This window comes from Lemur catta, chromosome 25 (assembly GCF_020740605.2).
Source record: "Lemur catta isolate mLemCat1 chromosome 25, mLemCat1.pri, whole genome shotgun sequence".
NCBI classification, from domain to species: Eukaryota; Metazoa; Chordata; class Mammalia; order Primates; family Lemuridae; genus Lemur; species Lemur catta.
The window spans coordinates 9,980,719-9,999,851 of NC_059152.1; the positions used below are offsets into that span (position 1 = coordinate 9,980,719).

General features: G+C 42.1%; 1 protein-coding gene and 1 non-coding gene across 4 annotated transcripts in view; both read left to right on the forward strand.

The window, feature by feature from the left end:
- Nucleotides 1-9,089: 9,089 nt before the first annotated feature.
- Nucleotides 9,090-19,133, forward strand: part of MTR (5-methyltetrahydrofolate-homocysteine methyltransferase) — a 93,338-nt gene continuing 83,294 nt past the window's right edge. Inside the window, exons 1-2 of one of the 3 annotated variants that reach the window (XM_045537275.1) lie at nt 9,090-9,482; nt 17,218-17,432. In XM_045537275.1, the coding sequence (XP_045393231.1) occupies nt 9,449-9,482; nt 17,218-17,432 (249 nt within the window). In that variant the 5' untranslated portion in view covers nt 9,090-9,448. The remainder of the gene's footprint in view (nt 9,483-17,217; nt 17,433-19,133) is intronic. The other 2 variants (XM_045537274.1, XM_045537273.1) reach the window with 2 other exon arrangements.
- On the forward strand, nt 15,961-16,068 carry LOC123627614. Its single transcript, XR_006731380.1, has one exon. It is a non-coding gene; the product is annotated as a U6 spliceosomal RNA (small nuclear RNA).

Sequence of the window (19,133 nt, forward strand, 5' to 3'; positions counted from 1 at the left end):
TGCACACATTTACCAAAGAAACACCATTTTTTTTAGCATTGTTGCTTCATGAATAACTTAAAATTGCAGCTACATGTATTATATTGCATAAATGAGAAAAATTTACATAATGAAAATTTTAATTATATTAGCACAACATCATTTTAATCTTAACTGCTTTTACAAGATTTGCTGCATTATTTCTCAGTGGTTTTTATACTATTATTCAAAATGTGTTAGCAGCTTATTTTAGTTGTAAAACGAAGTCAGATTTTTTTTTTTTAATGGCAGAAAGTAAGGCTAATTTAGCTAATTGTTTAGACAGACTGGTAATTAGGCTACATGGGGGATGTTTTCCATTTTTTCCAGTTATCTAAATCTGTAACTCCAGTGTTTTGATGAAAATATAATTAAAGCACATGATAATATAGAACCATTTTATTTTGTAAAAAAATATTGGCAAAGGTGTGTGGAAATTAACAACTTTCCTTATCACCGCCACCCCCCCATCCCCGGCTCCATCCAGCAGGCCACACCAAGAATGCTGGCTGCTGTCCCCACAGGTGCCTGCTGTAGGTGTGAGGGATAGGAGATGGCCGTGACGACTTCCAGAAAGCTAAAATTCACTGAAATTTACCAGTGTTTTCACCAGTCTCTCTCCTGGGCACTTCATGTGTTCTACTAGGTCCAGAATTCCAAAATACAGTTGACCCCTGAACACCATGGGGACTAGGGACACTGACCCCAACCCTTCCTGAGTATATAATATTAGATTAAACAAGGAGTCTCTATGGAAACAACAGCAGGTGTAATCAGTGGTCACTTAGTAAGTCTGAGGGGGTGGCACGGCTACAGCTGAAAAGAAACTGGGTTCCACGGCCCGGCGCGGTGGCTCACGCCTGTAATCCTAGCACTCTGGGAGGCCAAGGCGGGTAGATCGCTTGAGGTCAGGAGTTCGAGACCAGCCTGAGTGAGACCCCCATCTCTACTAAAAATAGAAATAAATTATCTGGACAAATAAAAATATATATAGAAAAAAAAAATTAGCCGGGCACGGTGGCGCATGCCTGTAGTCCCAGCTACTCAGGAGGCTGAGGCAGGAGGATCGCTTGAGCCCAGGAGTTTGAGGTTGCTGTGAGCTAGGCTGACACCACGGCACTCACTCTAGCCCAGGCAACAAAGCAAGACTCTGTCTCAGAAAAAAAAAAAAAAGAAACTGGGTTCCTGTTTGACTACAAGAGGCAGATTGGTCCCAGTGGGGCACCCCAAGACTGCCATGTGGAAAGAGAAACCAACCTCTATGTTCTTTAAGCCATAAAGAATTCTACCAAATATTTAAAGGAGAATTAATGCTAATTTTTCTCAAACTCTTCCAAAATATTGAAGGAGAGGAAGGGCATACTTCCTAATTCATTCCAGGAGGCCAGTATTACTTTGATACCAAAATCAGACAAAGACACTAAAAGAAAACTAGAGACCAATATCCTTATGAATATAGAAACAAAAACACTCAACAGAATACCAGAAAGCTGAATTCAGCAGTATATTAATGGCTTATACATCATGACTACAGTAATCAAAACAGTGGTACTGGCAAAAGGATAGACACATAAACCCATGGGATAGAATAGAGAACCCATGAATAAACCCTCACATATATGGCCAATTGATTTTTGATAAAGGTGCCAAGACCATTCAATGGGGAAAAGACGGTCTTTTCAAAAAATTGTGCTGGAAAAGCTGGGTATCCACCTGAAAATGAATGAATTTAGACCCTTACCTCAAGCCATATACAAAAATTAACTAAAAAGTAGATCAAAGACCTAAACCGAAGAGCTAAAACTATAAAATTCTTAGACGAAAACATAGGGAAGAATCTTCATGACATTAGATTTAGCAATGATTTCTTGGATACAACACCAAAAGCACAGGCAATGAAGGAATCGATAAATTGGACTTCATCAAAATTAAAAACTTTTATGTATCAAATAACACTATCGAGGGTGAAAAGACAATCTACAGAATGAGAGAAAATATTCACAAATCACATATCGGATAAGGGATTAATATTCAGAATATATAAGTAACTCCTACAACACAACAACACAAAAACAAAGCAATTCAAAAATGAACAAAGGATTTGAAGACATTTCTCCAAAGAAAGTATTGCAAATGGCCAATAAGCACATGAAAAGATGCTCAACATCACTAATCATTAGTTTAGTGCAAATCAAAACCACAATGAAATACCACTTCACACCCATTTGGATGGCTATTTATCAATACAATGGAAAAAAAAAACGAGTGTCTATTGAGAATGTGGAGAAATTGGAACCTTCATACATTCCTGGTAAAAATGCAACTGGTGCAGCCACTATGGAAAAGAGTCTGGCAGTTTCTCAAAAAGCTATACATAGAATTACCATAGGATCCAGCAGTGCTAACTTCTAGGTATATACCTAAAGACTCTGAAAGTAGAGACTCAGATATTTGTATGCCAATGTTTATTGCAGCTTTATTCATGATAGTCCAAAGGTGGAAACAATCCAAGTGTCTACAAACAAAATGAGTGGATAAACAAACGTGTAATATATATAAACGATGGAATATTATTCAGCCATTAAAAAGAAATGAAATTCTGATATACACCACAACATGGATGAACATTAAAAACATTGTGCTATGCTAAGTGAAATAAGCTCAACACAAAAGGACAAATATTTTGTATGATTTCACTTATATGAGGTACCTAGAATAGGCAAATTAATAGACACAGAAAGTAGAACAGAGACTACCAGCGGCTGGGGAGAGGAGGGAATGAGGAGTTATTGTTCAGTTCTTACAGAGTTTTTATTTAGGGTGGTGAAAAAGTTTTGGAAATACATGGTGATCATTGCACGACATTGTGAATATAATTAATGGCACTGAATTGTACACTTAAAAATAGTCATCCCAGCTACCTGGAGGCTGAGGCAGGAGGATGGCTTGAGCCCAGGAGTTTGAGTCCAGCCTGGACAATATAGTGAGACCCTCTCTAAAAAATAAAAACAAAAAAAGTAGTTAAAAGGCAAATTTTTTATTACATATATTTTACAACAATTAAAAAATGATAATGTAATATAACAAAATCCAATGCACTGTATACTTTTAAATGGGTGAATTGTACGGTATGTGAATTATATCTCAATAAGTCTGTTTTTAAAAAAGCTTTGAGGGGCACAAGTTGTGATCACAACACAGCAATCAGCTTTGAGGGATAAAGGTAGTGATTTATGAATCTCATAGGCAGCCAGCTAGTTGTTCATGTATATGAGCAGTAAAAAGACATTTTATATATGGCAGAACTCAGAATGTCTATTATGCATGTGTCCTTCTTCAAAAAATTACTTGCAACCAAGGAATACCCTTTTCCTTCCTTCACTTTTTTTTATATTATAGTTCAAGCCTATCTCCTTCCATGAATGCCTATCTCCTTCTCAGTTCTTCCTATTTGCAATTAATTTCTTCCTTTTCCCTACCTAGTAGCTATCTATCTATGTCTATCTATCTATCCACATTTATTTATTTAGAGACGGAGTCTGCTGCCTGGGCTAGAGTGCAGTGGTGTCATCATAGCTTACTGCAACCTCAAACTCCTGAGCTCAAATCGTCCTCCTGCTTCAGCCTCCTGAGTAGCTGGGACTCTAGGCACATGCCATCACACCTGGCTAATTTAAAAAAAAAAAATATTTTTTGTAGAGACGAGATCTTGCTGTTGCCCAGGCTGGTCTTGACCACTCCGAGCCTCAAGCAATCCTCCTGCCTTGGCCTCCAAAGTGCTGGGATTACAGGCATAAACCACCATGCCTGGCCTATTCCCTTTATTATGATTGGCTCTGTTTTACTCATTTATTTATTTACTCATTTCCCGCAAAGAACCTGCAATACAGACCAAGAGAGAATTTTGTACCTAATAGCTGATGAAACAGCCCTGTCCCTGGAAAAATGGGAAGACCAAATTGCTTATCATTTCAATTGTTACTCAGATTCACTGTTCTAAATTTACAGTATGAGTTCATAGAATGTTGCTGCATCCTTATAGTTAAACAAATGTCATCTGAATTCACGGACCCCTGGAACTTTAAGTGGGCTGCATTTTCAATGAGTGGTACTACTGTCAGGTTTTAGTCTGGAATGTCAGTCAGTTCTTAGTGCTCATGGCCAAAGCATGACCAGATGCACCAAAGTAAGGCAGGCATGGGGTGAAGTTTATTGAGGGGGAGCAAGAGAGGATTACAGAGCAAGACATGGGTTTACAAAGCATGACGCATACACCACAGATGACGGCTCTAGCAGGGAAAAAAGAGAGTTTGGTTATGTGCTGGGTCTCGTTTCATGGTGTCTGGATAGGGACCTCCCCGTGGTTCAAATGTCATCGTGGAACCACTTTGATTGGACAGTTAGGAGCTGCATAACCTGAGTCTTACTGTGCATGTGGGTTCTGGGTCACTTTCCGGACTTTATGTGCTTGGCCAGTGGGCTAGAGAGTCCTCTGCATTTTGCCTTTTATTTCAGTCATGTCTGCATTCAGCTGCTGGCATAATTAGCTGGGTAAAAGATGAACTGTCTTTTGATAATTAAGAATGGCTTTGGAGTACCTAGAGCAGGTGACACAAATTGAGTCCACCAAAACCCTCAGGTGTCCAGTCTTACAGAAAGAGATGGCAACTCTCTACCTCAGCACGGGAAGAAAAGGCAAGTGAGGCCTCTCCAGGGCTATTGTTTATAATAAAATTATGTTATTTTTTATGACTGAAAGAGCTCAGGGAATTTCACCCCCAAATATGACTACTTGACAAAGAGAATATCTTGAATTAAATGCCCTTGTAGATCAAAGGTGTTGGAAGGGCTTTTCCCTCTATCTTCATAAAAACTAGAAGGATCCTTCAAGAAGAACAATTGTCTTTTCTTCCCCTCCCTGTTATCTCTATATATTGCAGGAAAGAAGATAAAAAATGCAACCAGACCTGGCCCAACCCATTTTAAAGATAATTATCTGTCTCTCAAGTTAATTTCCAAAGAGAATCATGTACAAGTCAATTGGTTTCCCCCATCCATTCATTCTCCCAAGTATCTATTCATCCTTCCTAGAAATCACTCATTGCCACTCAGCAGAATTACCTATATTCCTCATCTTCCCCTCCCCTCCAAAATGAGGGTATATAAACTTCTAGACCCCTTGGGATATTTGGTAATCACTGTGCAATTCTCCCCATGATGCACAGTAAATAAATCTGTGATCTCTCTTATTCATCTGCCTTACTATGAGTTGATCTTTCAGCAAAACTTCCGGGGGGAAGGGGAATTTTCCCTCCCCCCACAGTCCTACCTTTTACTTGGTGCCGGGGCCGTATTTCACAGACTCAAAATTCAGCTTATTTAGTAAATCCATGTGGGTAATCATAATGGTTGGTGACCTATGTGATTCTAGGGGTGGGTCTAAATCTTGAGGTTATGAAAGGATTTGAGGAAAGGAGGTGAAGCTTACCTTTGTGGCTAAATCAGCGTTATTCTGAGGAAACCTGGCAGAGCTCAGGAGTAGCTTGTTCCAGCTCTGGCCTACAGTTTATAGTCTCAGGACCCTGACCAGCAGGACACAAAGAGTCACCTAAAGTGTTTGACACACAAACCCACGGAACAAGGTGTAAAGCTGGAGTGTCAATTTACTACTGGTGTACGGTAAGAGTTGGATATTTAGGTTCACTGATCAGTGCTTCTAGCTATGAACACAAATCCTTAGAGCCGGCAGCGGTAACAGGCCCCGGGGCCCTGGGAGCATTCAGCTTCTTCCCTGCATCCCGGTGAAAGTCAATGCGATGTTCAGTGCTGTGGACAAGGATGACATCGACTTCCTCTCGCCCAGCGGTGGGTGAGTGACTGAGAAGCCTGAGCCAGAGGGCGGATTGTTGGAGGGAGTTGATCTGTCCTCAGGCCTCTTCTCAATTCCGGGTCTTGACCCTAGCCACGTTCCCATGCTGTACCCTTCTCAGAATCTGGACAGGGCACACAACCGTGCTGAGTTTGTTGATGTCACCATTTTAGTGCTTTATATTCTTCCACCGTGCTGGGCAGAATAAATTGCTTTCTCTTCCTTATTCCCACAAAAAAAGAAGAAGAAGAAAAATCCACAGGGAAATAAGCTCAGAATAACCAAGGGTTTTTTTTTTTTTTTTTTGCAGCTGTCACAGAGGTAAAGGTCTGAAAAAGGGCAACGAAATGAAATGTTTTACGAGTTGTCTCTTTAAAACTCCCACCCTTTTTGGGAATTAAAACCTGCATTCCTTCCCTGAGACCTCTAAGCAAAAGAGCAGAAAGATGTTCTTTGCTGTTTGTTTTCCAGTATCTTAAACCACAGGAGATGGCTCAACAGAATTGTCCAAGTGTCACAAGACAAGTTGTCACCGAAGAGAAGTCCAGGCCGGGCGTGGTGGCTCATGCCTGTAATCCTAGCACTCTGGGAGGCTGAGGCGGGCGGATCGTTTGAGCTCAGGAGTTCGAGACCAGCCTGAGCAAGAGCGAGACCCCGTCTCTACTAAAAATAGAAAGAAATTATATGGACAGCTAAAAATATATATAGAAAAAAATTAGCCGGGCCTGGTGGCGCATGCTGTAGTCCCAGCTACCCGGGAGGCTGAGGCAGGAGGATCGCTTGAGCCCAGGAGTTTGAGGTTGCTGTGAGCTAGGCTGGCGCCACGGCACTCTAGCCTGGGCAGAGCGAAGACTCTGTCTCAAAAAAAAAAAAAAAGAAGATAAGTCCAACCAAAACCACCAATTATAGTTAAACACTAGCCCGACGCATGACATGTGGCACTGGTGGTCATGTAGACCAACTGCCAAAAACCTCCCCTTTAAAAAAGCCCTGTTTTTCTGCTTAAATACAGGATGGTAGTCTTTGAGATGCTAGTCCACCACCCTCCTTATTGGCTGGCAAATTAATAAACAACTTTTTCCCTTTCCTCAAACCACTTGTCCTCATTCTTCATTCTCACTGATTCAGCCTTGGGGACAAGTACTGAACTTTTGGTAACAGAGCCTAACCCCTAAACAATGGGTTTGTGTTGGATGAGCTTAGTGAGGATGGGGGACAAGTGTGGGCTGGTAGGCTAGCGCCAAAATAACATAGCAAGTTCTCGTCTACCGAGATAGAGACCCTTGGTGGTCCCACCCCATCTACAGATGCATTTGTATTAGTTTCCTAGGGTTGCTGTTACAAAGTACCCCAAACTTGGTGACTTAAAAAAACGGAAATTTATTATATGACAGTTCTGGAAGCTAGAATTTCAAAATTAAGGTATAGGCAGGGTTATACTCCTTCTGAAACCTACAGTCTAGAATCCTTCCTTTTCTCTTCTAGCTGTTCTGAAAGTCGGGCACTTGTCCCTGAGGCCAAATCAGAAGAATGAGGACAAGTGGTTTGAGGAGAAGGAAAGAGGAGTTTAACAAATAAATTTGTAACTTTTTTTCCAATTGATCAATCTGCCTCATGTCAGTGATTTTTCAGCAAACCTATGGGGCGTGTGGGAAGAGCTGTGCTCCTTACAAGGGATAGGTGATAATTTAAAAAATAGCTCTTACAATCTTAAAATCTTCAGCTCTTCAGGGCCATCTCATCCCTCTCTCCCTCTTTGTTTCATTCTTCTCTCACCTACTCCTTCCCTCAGCCCCCTTCCAAGTGTAATCACCTTTGGTAAAGATGCTATTTATATTGCTATTGTAATTTTTTAGATTTTAGAAGTTGAGTTATAATTACATACAATAAGGTGAGAATGGCATGCAATTTTATGCCTTTTCAAAATCGTAGTAAACTTTATAATTTGCTCTCAATTTTATTTTTCTAGATTTGTTTGCCTTTTTTTTTTCCCATCTACCATGCTCAGCCTTAAAGAGCTGTCCTTTATTTTCAAATTCTCTAAAGTGCTGTGCTGTACCCAGAGTTTCTCCTAACTGGAATGGCCTTATCTAGCACATACTCTACCTTCAAGACCCAGCTTTTTTTTCTTTTTGAGATAGTGTCTTGCTTTGTTGCCCAGGCAAGAGTGCAGTGGCCTCAGCCTAGCTCACAGCAACCTCAAACTCCTGGGCTCAAGCGATCCTCCTGCCTCAGCCTCCTGAGTAGCTGGGACTACAGGCATGCGCCACCGTGCCCGGCTAATTTTTTCTATATATATTTTTAGCTGTCCAAATCATTTCTTTCTATTTTTAGTAGAGACGGGGTCTCGCTCTTGCTCAGGCTGGTCTCAAACCCCTAACCTCGAGCGATCCTCCCGCCTCGGCCTCCCAGAGTGCTAGGATTACAGGCCAAGACCCAGCTTCTTTGAAACTTCTCCCCAACCCTTTGGGCACTGCAGGTCTTTCAGAACACAGTAAATGGTTCCTTTTTTTCCCTGTTCAATTATTAATCTAACTAGGTTGTGACTTCCTTCTCCAAGAAGGAGGGGGGGGGTGCTATGTAGCTTGTCTGATTTTGCATTCCTACCTAGTATGTAGCCCAATGCCCAACACACAGTAGGTGCTCAGTATGTTTACTGTCAATAAGTGACAATTAACACTTATATATGTACTTCAGAGTTTTCATAAAGTTCACTTAACCCCTACTACAACCCTAATAAATAGTTAATTACTACCATCCTATCATTTCTTTTTCGTAGCATGTGGAGACTAAGCGGTTACGTATCTGGCCCGGTGCCAGTCAATAGCAAAATGGAAGTAGGGCTGGTCTTCGGACTCCAGGTTTGCGGCACCTGACACTACGAAGCTGGCTGGGACCAGCTCTAACTTGGCGCCGCGGCTTTACCTCGTCGGTGCCACTGGGGACGCGCTCCCGGATACCGGGCGCGGAGAGGAGCAAAGCTTCCGCGAGGTCCGGGGAACCCGGACTACATCTCCCAGAGGGCCGCGGGGCGAACCCTGAGGTGACTGGCTGAGCTCGACAGCCAATACGGCTGCGAGGAGTTCTTGCCGACCAATCACAGCCCTGAGGGGGCGGGACTCCCTCGCCGGGGCTAGACGGGGCGCTGAACCCAGCGCGTCCTGAACTGCCCCAAACCTCTACGGGGCCGAGAGCCAGCCGGGTGCCACGTTGTCCTCTTCTCCGGGTCTTAACTCGGGTCCTCTCCCGCGCCCTCCTGCGACTCCGCCTCCGGTGGCGCGTGTCTGGCCGCTACACAGGCGCCGAGGACTGGTCGGGAGAAAGCACGTGCTCGAGCAGTTGTCGCGCCAAGCGTCTCCCTGTCATCTCCGCGCCCGCCCCTGGGCGTCGCGGGCTCCCCGGGCCCTCAGCAGCCCCGCGACCCGGGCCTGCGGGAGGAGCCCAAGGCCGCCCGGCCTTCTTTGGCAGAACTGCTCGGGGCTGGCTGTCGCTCTTGGCCGTCTCCTGCGGCGAGCGCGTGTCCCCCGCTGCGCGCCCCGCGCGAGGAGGAGGCTCTGCAACATGTCACCCGCGCTCCAAGAGCTGTCGCAACCCGGTAACGCTGCGGCCCGGTCTGCGTAGTTCGGTCGTGTGTTTATTGACTCGTGCGGTGGCTTCCTAATCCCTCGGGCCATCCTCCCCGGCAGCCGGCGACTCCCGGCGGGGCGGGGTTTCCCCGCGAGCGGGCGGCACCGTTTGAACTTGGCCGTGGAGCCCTGAGGGCCATGGTTTTCGTTCTGCCTCTTCCTCTGCCTTCCCCCAGACAAACCAGCAAAACCCGCAAGGCGCTCCCCTCCTGGTGCGCCCGGAACACTCCTAATGTCCCAGTAACTAAATTTTGCAGTTGGACGCAGCGTATTGCAGCAGGGGCCTATGGAAGTTTTGCATGGTGTGACGTGACGTTCTTATTTAGTAAATAATTGTTGAGCACCTACTGCCAAAGGAAGTTCAGGCGCTGAGAAACAGATAAGGAGACCCAGATGACTATTTAAAACTACCACATTGAACTTTTCTGCTTCTGTGCATGCTAAACTCCAGCATGCATAGAAGTCACTTAAAATAGATTAGCAGTCTGCAGACACTCAGTAAATTGAGATGGGGAGTAGTAATCTCCAGTGGTTCTGATGTGGGTAGTCCTGGGATCAACAATGAGAAGAAGCTAGTTTAGCCACAAGAGCTGAATATAATTTCAGCTTTGTAATGAACTCTGGGGCTCTAAGGTCATTCCTGACTATAATTTGTGGACGGACACACACATAACAACGTGTGAGGCAGGAGCTGTAGAAATGAGAATTACTAATAAGTACAGAACAGTAACTGTCCCATCACAGAATGAGGATGTTCAGCTCCAGGAGGAGGGGGAATACTAAATTCATAATTCAGAAGGAAATTTATGAGAGATTAACTGGTGCCCCTAGGGTACTGATAAACAGGACTGGTAAAATCATTCTTGAAACTAGAGGAACTAACTGAGAAACACATCACTCGCTATATCAAGTGAGAACTTTCCCTCTCATAGGGATATCGTATAGTTATTTGGGTATTTTTTACTCAAGATCTCTGCCCTCCCCTTTCTCATTTAATTTACAAAAGGAAATGTGATTTTCCTCTTCACCTGAATTGCAGCAAAATGCCTCTGAAGATTTAGAATACTTTGAGTAGTGAGTGATCTTTTTATAGAAAATGAAAGGAAAACTGGTGAGTGTTTGGATCTAGCCCAGTCTCCTCACCCCAAGCCTATTTTCCGTAGTTGAGCACCAAGTCAAGTTTAACCAAGTCCAAGGCCCCTTAAGGAATTCTGAACCAGGTCCGTGGGCCTAGAAAAGACCTTAAATGTAGTCCCGTTTCTCTCGATGAGAGCAACCACTGTGTTGGGATTAGAGTCAGGTTTTAACTTCCTAAAATTTAGGCGCTTACTGGTATTCAGTCTTTTTTTTTTTTTTTTAATTTTGAGACAGTCTCACTCTGTCACCCTGTGTGGAGTGCAGTGGCATCATCATAGTTCACTGTGGCCTCAAACTCCTGGGCTCAAGGGATCCTCTTGCCTCATTCAGGAGTAGCTGGGATTACAAGCACGTACCACCACACCTGGCTAATTTTTCTGAGTTTTAGTAGAGATGGGGTCTCACTGTGCAGCTTCTAAAGCTTTCTTTGTTTCATCCTTTTTTTTTTTTTTTTTTTTGAGACAGTCTTACTCTGTCACCCAGGCTAGAGTGCAGTGGCATCAGCCTAGCTCACAGCAACCTCAAACTCCTGGGCTTAAGCCATCCTCCTGCCACGGCCTCCTGAGTAGCTGGCTCTACAGGTGTGCACCACCACACCGGGCTAATTTTTTCTATTTTTAGTAGAGATGGGGTCTCACTCTTGCTCAGGCTGGTCTTGAATTCCTGAGCTCAAGCAGTCCTCTCACCTTGGCCTCCCAGAGTGGTAGGATTACAGGTGTGAGCCACAGCACCCGGCCTGGAGATGTGTTCTTGACACTGCAATTTATTAGTTACATCTCTATATTAGGGGTTTATTGGCTTGTGCCTTCATCTTGTCATTCTTGTTCCTTTTTTGTTTGTATTTTTTTTAGAGAAAGGGTGATGGGGTCTTGCTATGTTGTCCAGGCTGGACATGAACTCCTGGGCTCAAGTTATCCTCCTCCCTCAGTCTCCCAGGTATCTGGGACTGCAGGTGTGTACCACCATGCCCAGCCTAGGCTACTTCTTAAAGGTGATACTACCTGACTTACCCACCTCACATTGGATTGGTGCTTTAATCAGTTAATCCCATGTTTGTTTATTCTTTGGAATACTTGCTGTGAATCAAAATATTCTTAGCTAGAAAATAAAATGTTAATGGCAGAAAGAAACCAAAATACATTGGCTGGGTCCACTCAAACTGGGGCAAATACTGTGTGATCTTTTAGGCTCACTAGTGAAGAACATTCCTTGAGACCCTCCCCTCTGCACCCCAGTTGTACATTAAAATATTTCTGAGACTGTTATTACTAGTCAGTTAGAAGGGGGAACTGCAAAACTATATATTCCTGTATTTGCTATGAAAGATATCAGAATATGCTCTATTTAGAACCTGACTATTCAGTGGCGAAATGTACAGAATGTTCTAGACCTAATGAACAGAGTAGAGATAAACACGGTACTTTTTGTTGTTCTTCATGGAAGAGCAACATTTCAATAGATGCCCACTTTGCCAAGAGAAAGGAGAATTGTTAAGGTGACTTACTCTTTTCAGAAAGTTCTGATGGTAATTAGAAGTCAGTGAAAGGTAACCTCCTCCTGCCAAAGCTGGGGAAATACAGGATAAGAGCAGTGAACACTTGTACCAAGACATCTTCTTAGTTTCTCTAAATGGGAAATCTCACATTATCGTCTAAAGGAAACATAAGCATGTGAGTAAGTGGATTTTTAAGGCCCTCTGTTGGCAGAGGTGTTTTGTATTCAGTCCATACAATCCCTGCTTGTATGTGTTTTGTGATGTATTCCCTTTTGTCTGTATTTACCATTCACAGTTCTCTTGTTTCCATAGACAGCCTATTTCACATATATCCATATGTTTGTACATTTTCTTGTATACTCTAGTCTGTGTACATATTTTTAATTTATTATTTAAATCATTAATTTAAATAATATAATATATAATACAATGATATAATATAAATAATAATATAAATTATTTTATATTATTAATATAAATTAAATTATTAATTTAAATGGTATCTTGGTGGTTAACCATTTCTAACTTTTTCACGTAATATTCTGTCCTAGAGAACCAGCTGTGTCACTGCGGTGTATCTGGTTATCAGCGTGTGGTCCACAGTGAGCATCTGCCACAGTTTACTAAGCCATTTCCCAAGGTTGCCTCCAACTTGCCCACTCCTGTGAACACCCTCTTATGTGTTCTCTTGTGGACCTATATGAAACTTGCTTTGGAAATACACCCCAGAGTGGGATGGCTGGGTTTTCTGCATACTTAATTTTACTAAGGCTGGTGCAATGGCCCACGCCTGTGATCCCAGCACTCTGGGAGGCCGAGGCAGGAGGATTGCTTGAGCTCAGGAGTTGGAGACCGGCCTGAGCAAGAGTGAGACCCTGTATCTTAAAAAAATATAATTTTTTTTTACTAAGTCCTGCTAGGCTATTCTCCAGAATGGATATTTCTGTCTATATTCCAGCAAGCATACTTGAGGGTTCAGACTTTCTTTGGCATTATTTAATATTCTAATTATTGCCCATCTATTGAGCATAAATTGGTACATTTCATTTTAATTCACATTTCTCTGATAGCTAATGAATTTGAGCATCTCTTCATATACTTGCTGGTTATTCAGTTTCCTTTCCCCGATTATTTATATCTTTTGCTCATTTTTCTCTTTGATTTGTGGGAGCTCCTTGTACATTCTAGGTGTCAGTCCCTTTTAGTTTTAGACATGGAAAACTCTTTCCCCGATACATCGTCTACTTTTTTTGCCTATAGCGATCTTAATTTAACAGAAATCCTTAGTTTTTATATAATCAAATTCATCTTTTTAAAAAAAAAAATTAGAGTGTTTTTGAGTCTTAAGATGCTTCTCCCCAGTCAAAGTCATATAGGTCTTCCACATTTTATAGGATAAGTTTGTCAAGTTTCTCAAAAAAAAAAAAAAAACAACAAAAAAGATGTTTAGTGTCTTCAAAAAAAACCTTTGATCTGTTGCTTATGTAGTCACTCAACAAACAAGAGCTCAGAATTTTCGTGTGTCGGGGGCTGGATTTTTTTATGGTAAATAGTGAACTATCTGAAAGACTGAAAACAAACTTTGTATTTCTGGACTGAAAAGTAGGGGCCCCGTGGAAAGTACAAAGACCTTTTGTGAAGATGGGAGGAGGAGTGTAGGCACTGTCCACAGTCAGATTTGCTAAACGTGTGCACTTGCTCAGTGGAGGCGATAGAAGGAGAAAGACGTGAAAATAATTTGATATTGATTGACCATTTTGCTGATGCCAAAGGACATATTTCATTGTGGAAAATACTGCATTTTTTTCCCTCTAGAAAGTTTGCATATCTTTTGAACATGAAATTTTACAACTTCTTCCCCACTCCTCCCACCTCCGCCATGCTCCCTTTAGTCTTAGGATTCAGTCACCCGCTTAAGCTCACATGATCTCATTTCAGGTTGGACTTTCAAGAAAGGAATTCAATTGGGCATATAGGTTGAAGTTTTTAGTCCTTTCTCTTCTCATTGCTCATTTGAAATTACCTCCATTTAATTGTTTTCACTAAGTATTGTCTTCTTTCTGCCAGATTGATGTTCATTTCCAAACCTGTGAATATGCCATTCTTGCCCCAGTGTGAACAACTGAGAGCTTTAGGCTTTCCATGATATTTTTTCACAGCTCACTGGACTTTGTCTTATGTAGAACACAATCTTTAGAGTTTCAGTCCTAGCTATGTGCTAATAACGACATAATAGGAGGAGCTAACATTTATCAGATGTTTACCATATATCAAGTATGTACGTCTCATTTTGTGACTATGTGACTTGAGAGGCCCAGCTCTCAACACATGATTCCATTTTATTATCACAGTTCTGATGATGAAGGCAGGGTGATGTTTCCCGGTTTTGTTGAAACAGGAAGTCTTGTCTAAAATCTTGTAGTTACTTAGGGGAGCTGGAACTAAAACCCAGATTTCTTGGCTTTTCTTACCCTGCCACCATTAGCTCAAACTCTGAATGCTTGGAAGCTGATAGGACAGTCATGTTGGGGCAGAGAGGGTCCAAATCAATGCCACATCTGAATTTGCTTTGTTGACTATAGGTTGAATTGGCTTTCATCTTTCTATGATACATGCCTCATCAAGCCCTTCCTTTTTTCTGTATTTCCTTTGGTACTTGAAGTACTACTGATTGGATCATTGGATCTTAACTTTGTTCCTTCATCAGGAAGTGTTTTCTCTCACCTGCAAATTCAATAAACACAATTAGCCAGTGAGCTGGCTTTGGAAGGGAGAAACATATTGCCCTTTAGGAAAGAAACCAGATACTGCATATTGCGAATTTCCCTTGCAGGTTGCTAGACTAGCCTTCGTGCAGGTTAATAGCTCCTTGGCCATCATCTAGCCCCTGTTCCCATACTGTGTACCTGAGACTCTGGACAGTAAGACAAGGCAGGGTTGTAAGTGTGCACCCAATGCTAGCATACAAATATTCTTACATTACGAGTTTGGGTTTTAAATGACCGTGGCCTCTTCCTCGTCGTTTTCCCTCACTTTTTTGTCATCTTAATTAAGGAAATCTTTATTGAACATTTAGGTGCCAGGTACTATTCTCAGTGTTGCTAGGCATTGAGATGAGTTGGTCTAAATAGTCTTTTCCTCCAAGGAGCTCAAATAACTTAGAACCAGCCCCATTTCACTTGAGCTTTGCTCCACTCTCACTGAGTACAGAAGGAATGTTGACAAGATGGACTGGCGTCATTGTGGTTTGTTCTGAGTAATTTGTGTTCATTCTGCTAGGCCATAGGAGCTGTTGAAGGTGTTTGAGCAGGGGAAGCCACTGGTTTAAAATTGTTCTATAGGACGATTAATCTGGTAGTGGTGCATAGGGTTGATTGGAACACCAGGTGACCAGGTATGGTGGTGATTTCTTACCTTTGCGGGACACTTGATAGTTGACAAGCCAACTCCAGTTCTATGATCTCATTTACATGGATGCAAACTGAAGCTCAAAGATTTGTGATGGCTTGCATGTGTAGTGAGGGCTTAAAGAGAGGGGTTGGCCCTGGGGGTAGAAGGTGGGACCCATGTGAGTGGCATTTGGGAGATCAAATGTATAAAATTTGGGATCTGAGTAGATGCCGGTTATTGAGGAGAATAAGGAGTCAGGTTATACTGAGATTTTAAGGTTAGGCTTGTGGAAAGAGTATTACCATTCACAGAAATAGGGACATGAGACAGAGAAGGTAGCAAGTTTGGTTTTGAACATTAGATTGAGAGACAGGTGTGTGTTCTAGAAGGCGATACCAGGTGCACAGTTTGAAATCTGGGTCTGTGTGCTTGCTTCAGCAGCATATATACCAAAATTGGAACGAAACAGAGAAGATTAGCATGGCCTATGCGAAATGGATGACATGCAAATTCGTGAAGCGTTCCATATTAAAATATTTTATACAAAAATTAAAAAAAAAAAGAAATTGGTCTAAGATTGGGGCCAGGTGTTTTTGATAATTAGGCCTTGCGTGACTTCAGAAAGCAATTTCAGGAGAGTGGTGGAGGAGGAAGCCAGATCAGGAAGATACGGAGGGGGGAAGGGGTAGAGGGAGAGCGTGGGAGGCGTGGGGGCGGTGGTGATCACGTGGTCTTCCTTAGGCGCAGAGAGGGGAGACAGAGTGAGCCAAGCTGCAAGAGGGTTTGGAGGTGGAGAGGGTGTGAATTTGAGGAGCTTCCCGCAGAAGACTTCTTTGTACAGGATTGGGAGAAATCACTTGTAGAGTGAGAAGGATGGAAGGGATTTGGTGCTAAAAGAAATAGAGGTTGGGACAGCAGATGTCCAGAGTATTGTGAGAAGACAAGAAAAGGTGAACCAAAGACCAGACTCAACATTATGAATTTTTAGTGACTCCAGTCAGCACAGTTTTGTGGCTTTCCAATAGTTCTTAGAAGCCAGAAAGTAGCATCGGAAGGAGTAAGCATTGGGTCCTTTTCAAGACGAGGAATTAGAAGTGCAGGAGCACGGGGAGAGTTGAGAAGTTTGAGAGTGTTGGCCAGTTATTATCTAATACATGGAGCAGAGGTGAGTAAAACCCTGTCTGCAGGCCATTATTAGCGCTGGCAGCAGGTGGGAGGAACAATCCAAACTAACATTTTAAAGGGCAGTTTGGAATTACTGATGGTTTTCAATTATCCCTGCTGAATCTCCCTATTAAGGGAGCATCTGCACAGAATTAACAGAGGAAAGAGAGCTTTGAGGACTCTCTTTAGCAGCCTGGCATCCCCTGTGTCACTGGCTCATTGCCGCATGTCTTCCTTATCTCTGAAAAAGGAATAGCTACAGCCGACTTTGACCTTGGCTTGGTGCTTCACCAGTAATTTTGTGCTGTGTACAATCTTTTATTGTATTAGACATTGTTAGAACTTAATGACAACATTTTTGGACCGCATTTTTCTAATGCCGTGGAGTTTTGAGTGTGTCTTTTATGAGCTCCATTTACTCCCTGTTGTGGCTTATTATAAATGACTCTGAAGTCCCCACTCACACGTCTTTCTTTGTCTTTCATTCTTTAAAGTCAAATTTTCACTTTTCTTTAAAGCAGGTGTGAAGAAAACCCTGCGGGATGACATTGAAGCCCTTCTGCGGAAGAGGATTATGGTGCTAGATGGAGGGATGGGGACCATGATCCAGCGTCACAAGCTAAGTGAAGAACACTTCCAAGGTCAAGAATTTAAAGATCATGCCAGGCCACTGAAAGGCAACAATGACATTTTAAGTATAACTCAGCCCGATATCATCTACCAAATCCATAAGGTAAAGTATTCCCAGGTTCCTGTATAGATTCATTCTGTTACTCTGCAAGCTGTTTCATGTACCAAGGGAAGACTACTGTGCCGAGTGGTGCTCTGGAGAATACAGAAGAAACAGGTGGGCGGTTTATTCCGAAAGCAGGTATTGGACACCAGACAGAAGTCATGCACTGTGTTGGGCACTCAAGATAAGGAGATGAGGAAGGTAGGTTTTCTGCCCTTGAGGCATTTAAACTCCAGTGAAAACAACCTTAAAATCCTGGATAAATCAGCATTTTTACATTCACTGTCTTATTTAAGTCACTACAACAGCCCTGATGAAGAAATAGTGAAAGGTAGTATCTTAGCTCAGGCTGCTGTAACAAATTACCATAGACTGAGTGGCTTAAACAAGTACGCCTTTATTTCTCACAGTTCTAGAAGCTGGAAGTCCATGAACAAGGTGCCAGCAGTACCTGTTTCGGGTGAGGGCCACTTCCTGGTTCACAGACAGCTGTCCTCTCGCTGTGTCCTCACATGGTGGAGCGCAGAGAGAAAGCAAGCTCTCATGTCTCGTCCTAGAAGGACGCTGCTGTGGTCTATGTCTGTGTCCACCCCAAGATTCATGTTAAATCCTAATGCCCAGTGTGATGGCATTCTCTGCCAGGCGAGGACACGGTGAGAAGATGCTGTCTCTGAACCAGGAAGCGGGCTCTCTCCCATTATAAAATTCCAAGACATAGCTACCATTTATGTATTTTACTTTATATTTTAGTCTAATTTTCTATACTTGGATTTTTTTTTTCCAGACTATTACAGGGGTATAAACATTTTGGTTACATAAATTGCATTTATACAGTTTGAGTCAAAGTTCTAAGTGTGCCCATCCCCCAGATAGTGAGCATTGTACCTGTTAGGTGTGAATTTACCTATCCCCTCCTCCCCCCTCCCACGTGCTTGATTTCTATAGAGTTTTACTTCCATATTATACTTAGATTTTTAAACATTTAATTGGTATTATATTGCTTCATAAATTTGCATTTTTACTTATATACCATGAGCATTAAATATTCTGAAACGTGGTTTTAATAACTTCATAGTCTATGTATATATCATCATTTACTTAGCTAATCCCCTTATTCTTAGGCATTAAGGCTGTTTTCAGTTTTTCTTACTATTAATATTTTTTAAAAACTTAAAGTAGTTCTTGTAAAACAAATCTCATAGATAAGAATAAATTCGCATTTGACCATATTCCAGATTGTAATTTTTTCCCCCAAGAGATAACCACTGATATTAGTTGGTGTGTATCTTTCCAGATCATTTCGTTATGTATTTATATATAAGTATATGTGTGTATACATAGGTGAATATATGTAGAAAACTCGCAGTACTGTTTGTGTGTTTTAAATTTAATGGTGTCATGCTTTACATTTCATTCTATTTTACTTTTCTACTTAGCTGTACTTTGTAAGATCTTTCCATGTCAGTATATGCAGATGTACACAATGTTTTTTTTAGCTGTCACATAGCATGTCATAAAATAATGTATTATAGTTATTTAGCTATTTCCCTGTTGATGGATATTTAGGATGTTTGTGACTTATTGTTATTATAAATATGTATATCTTGGTTTCATTTCCCAGCTCTTCTGCAAATGTCCATCAACTTAGGAGGGATTGAGTTTACTCACTACTGGAAAACCAAGGTGGTCAAGAGATTCCAG